The sequence below is a fragment of the Portunus trituberculatus genome, chromosome 35, assembly GCF_017591435.1.
Source record: "Portunus trituberculatus isolate SZX2019 chromosome 35, ASM1759143v1, whole genome shotgun sequence".
Taxonomy (NCBI): domain Eukaryota; kingdom Metazoa; phylum Arthropoda; class Malacostraca; order Decapoda; family Portunidae; genus Portunus; species Portunus trituberculatus.
In genome coordinates this window covers 9,968,426-9,972,385 of record NC_059289.1, presented here as the reverse complement: position 1 = coordinate 9,972,385, position 3,960 = coordinate 9,968,426, and the positions used below count along the sequence as shown (strand labels likewise).

General features: G+C 42.9%; 1 protein-coding gene across 1 annotated transcript in view; it reads right to left on the bottom strand.

Moving 5' to 3' along the window:
* Positions 1-2,600: 2,600 nt before the first annotated feature.
* The window catches only part of LOC123513319, a 2,709-nt gene continuing 1,349 nt past the window's right edge, over positions 2,601-3,960 (bottom strand). Inside the window, exon 1 of the mRNA XM_045270425.1 lies at positions 2,601-3,960. This exon is cut by the window's right edge and continues 1,349 nt beyond it. Coding sequence (XP_045126360.1) covers positions 3,251-3,960 — 710 coding nt within the window. The 3' untranslated portion in view covers positions 2,601-3,250.

Genomic DNA, 3,960 nt, shown 5'->3' with positions numbered 1-3,960 from the left:
AGTGGTGGTAGTGACAAATTAACGTGATTTCTACGTTATTAAAAGAAAATACTCTCTTCAGAACCCAACTAGTCATCTGTGGCCTTAGAAAATAGTCGTGGTGAGAGACTAAAGTGTTTTTGAATACGACCTCAGTGGCTATCACAAGACCGATAAAACAAGGGGATCATAAGCAGTACTGAACCAGGCTGCAGAGGCCAAATGTATGTCCACCATCCATCCATGTCCATTAGTGCGTTAATCTTCCTCTGGAGCTCCCTATTGACTCAGCACTAACAACTGATAACTCCCTAGATTCCTGTCGTCCATCATTGTATTTGGGAACTATATTTTTCCTGTATCCTTTTCAAATAGCCGAGGCAAGCCAGCGGGAAATCCCAGAGTAATTTCCCTTTTTTCCGTGTATCTTTCTTCTTCCTCTTCTTCTTCTTCTTCTTCTTCTTCCTCCTCCTCTTTTCTTTTCCATTCTCACCATTTTATTCTTGTTTTCATTATTATTTTTGTTGTTATTGTTGTTGTTGTTGTTGTTGATGTTGATGATGATGTTTTATTTGGTGTTTGTGTATGTAGGAGAGAGAGAGAGAGAGAGAGAGAGAGAGAGAGAGAGAGAGAGAGAGAGAGAGAGAGATGTGTGTGTGTGTGTGTGTGTGTGTGTGTGTGTGTGTGTGTGTGTGTGTGTGTTTGTGTCGACGGCTCTTTGACCTTCATGGGCGCCACTCCTGTAGCTGCCTGTCACCCATGGAAATACCTAGCCATCGATTCTCTCTCTCTCTCTCTCTCTCTCTCTCTCTCTCTCTCTCTCTCTCTCTCTCTCTCTCTCATATTTCAGACAGACTTGGGAAATAATGAAAACTGACAGAAGCTAATCATTCAATCTTGCCTCTCTCACCAGCCGCCCGCCGCCCGCCGCCACTGCCTGCCTGAAGCACACACGGTGGTAGTGGTGGTGGTGGTGGTGACAGATATTGTAATTGTGGTGACAGTAGTGATGGTGGTACTTATAACGTGGTGGTGGTGGTGGTTATGGTAGTAGTAGTAGTAGTAGTAGTAGTAGTAGTAGTAGTAGTAGTAGTAGTAATAGTAGTGGTAGCAGTAGTACATTCCTCGCTCTCTTGTTTCCTCCGCCACCAAAATGGAGACGTTTTTATTCATTGCTTTTTAACTTCTCTTTAGTCTTTCTCATCTTCTCCCCTGTTCACTATCTTTATGTTCTTTTTCTCTCTCCTCCCTCCCATCTTTCATCTTTTCCCTTTCTTCTCCCCTTCACTTCTCCCACCATTGTTATCTCTTTCCTTTACTTCTTTCTTTGCTCTCCTGTTGATTCAATGCAGTGTTCCATTGTGTTGCCATTTTTATCTAATGTAATCTCATTATATCCTCTCTCTCTCTCTCTCTCTCTCTCTCTCTCTCTCTCTCTCTCTCTCTCTCTCTCTCTCTCATTGAAAAATAAGCGTGTTATAGCAATAATGATATATTAAGGAGCGCATCTTGCTCAATGTTCTTCTGAATACTAATCTGAATATTGATGACAAGTTTTAAAGAGAGAGAGAGAGAGAGAGAGAGAGAGAGAGAGAGAGAGAGAGAGAGAGAGAGAGAGAGAGAGAGAGAGAGAGAGAGAGAGAGAGAGGAGGGGGGAGAGGGGAAAAAACTTGTACTGACGAACATCAAACTGGTTTTCAGTTATTCCATTGGCCTTCATCACGGTTTTTGTTGTTGTTGTGTGTGTGTGTGTGTGTGTGTGTGTGTGTGTGTGTGTGTGTGTGTGTGCGCGCGTGTGCGTGTGCGTGTAATTGTTTTGCTTTTCCTTGAATCTAAGCAGAATGACGCAACTTCCATGTCGATGCTGTGATTCTCTCTCTCTCTCTCTCTCTCTCTCTCTCTCTCTCTCTCTCTCTCTCTCTCTCTCTCTCTCTCTCTCTCTCTCTCTCTCTCTCTCTCTCTCTCTCTCTCTCTCTCTCTCTCTCTCTCTCTCTCTCTCTCTCTCTCTCTCTCTCTCTCTCTCTCTCTCTCTCTCTCTCTCTCTCTGTTTTTAGTCATCCATCACCTTCTTTTCTTTAAATTTAACCTTTCCTTTTTTATACTATCATCATTGTTGCTATTATTTTATCATTGTTTTTTGTTATTTGTATTATTATTATTCTTTTTTTTTTTGTTAATTGCTTTTATTTTATTTTATTTTTTATACTGTCGTAATCACGTTTATATTTGTCTGTTTATATTTAGATTTTTATCTTGTCTTCTTTAATTTCTTCTACAATTAAGGAATGTGTTTTTTTCGCGCTTCGGGTTTCATAACGACAATCTTTTAAGACCACAGAAATGACCAATGCATGTGACCTCTTATGATTGAATAATAACAGTATTCGATGGCGCTAGACCCTTAATAAACTGTCTCTTGCTTCATGAAATCGAAGCTGTCAATTTAAAAGAAGATGATGGAGATGAGACGCTCTAAAGTGTGAGAACACAGACGCAGTCACACTGTTATTGGGCCACAAAAAATTATCTTGAATGAAGCAGTTACTTTGTGTCTGCCAGCTTTGTGTGTCAATCTTTGAACCTTTTAACGATGCTTTGTGGCGCAGCATCTTTGTTTTGCCATATGGAGGATGTCATAGTAATCACACAGCATTCAGCTTTTGACTTTATTGGCATCTAGTGAATCAAAAACAAGTCTCATAGTGCTACGCTCCGCGTAGTGAGTGTTGGCGTGCGTGTGATGGTGCCGGGTCTGCCTGGTAGGCTCTGTCTCAGACAGCAACGTATTGAGGCAGTCATCACCAGTACTCTTCATGAACGCGATGGACCGGATGCTGAGAGTGGATGTGAAGGATTTTTTTTCCCAGCAGTTGCGTTGCAGCTGATATGATTCCCTACAGGCGCGTTGCACTGACTGGCACATGTGTGGACCGACCTACCCTTCCTTGTTCATTGTCATATCACTGTACAAAAATCAATATATAAAGAATGAATTACGATCAGTGGGCGTGTTGGACCGTAAGAGAGTGTGATCAGCTAAAGTTTCAAAACTGAAGCAAGAGACGTAAGATAGTAAAGACGGAAGCCGCTGCCAACCCCCATCCACACTTATCTCTCGTCGTGGCTGATAGGAAGGAAACACCATGGGTTTTTTTCTTTTTCAAGATATAATAACTATCATTACTGCAACTAACAGCCGGGCAACACGAGCACAGTAAACTGCAGAAGACATGGTGGTGGATGGTAGGGTTTAGATCTCGCTGGTGTCGTGCTAAGGAGCAACACATTTCCCCATTTCGCGTCTTGTATTTGGTTTTATACAAAAGGTTTCAACACACCTCCCGAGCTTGGAGTCCCAGTCTCCTCTGTGTCCGACAAGGTTACTGCCACAAGAATCTGAATAATCAACTGTCATGGCGAAGTATGGTGGGATACTACTAATACGTACATCAATTATTCTTTGCTCGCAATAATACTCTTTATAGCCATTGCAGGAGGCACAGTGCTGGTTCCTAAATATGTCCTTTCTATTATATACAGCAGCGGAGTAAGACTGACACAAGATCTGATCGCGTTGGTCTGGCCCAGCATCACTGCAAGTGTTCACGGCGGGCAAGCACGGTGTGGTGTAGTTCTTTATCTCTTCAGGGATCTCAAAATGAAAGGAGCAACCTGTGAAGGATGAAGGACCAAGGCTTGGTTCAAAGATACCCCACTGCCCCTCATAGAACGCAACGTTATAACTGTTGATAAAGTCCGCGTTGGAGATAGTGCTGCATTCAACTTTAGCGAGCCACATCCTGAGAGAGGCTGTGTCCTCGCCGTTACAGAGGGCACAGTAGTGGTTGACATAGGTGATGGCAGTGGTAGTGCTGGTGACGGGGAATAGCTTGAAATCGCCAGTTTGTGCGTTTCCCTTCAAACATGACGCCTCCACATCTGTGTTGCCCCACTCCTTCAAACACTTGCCCTTCATGTGCA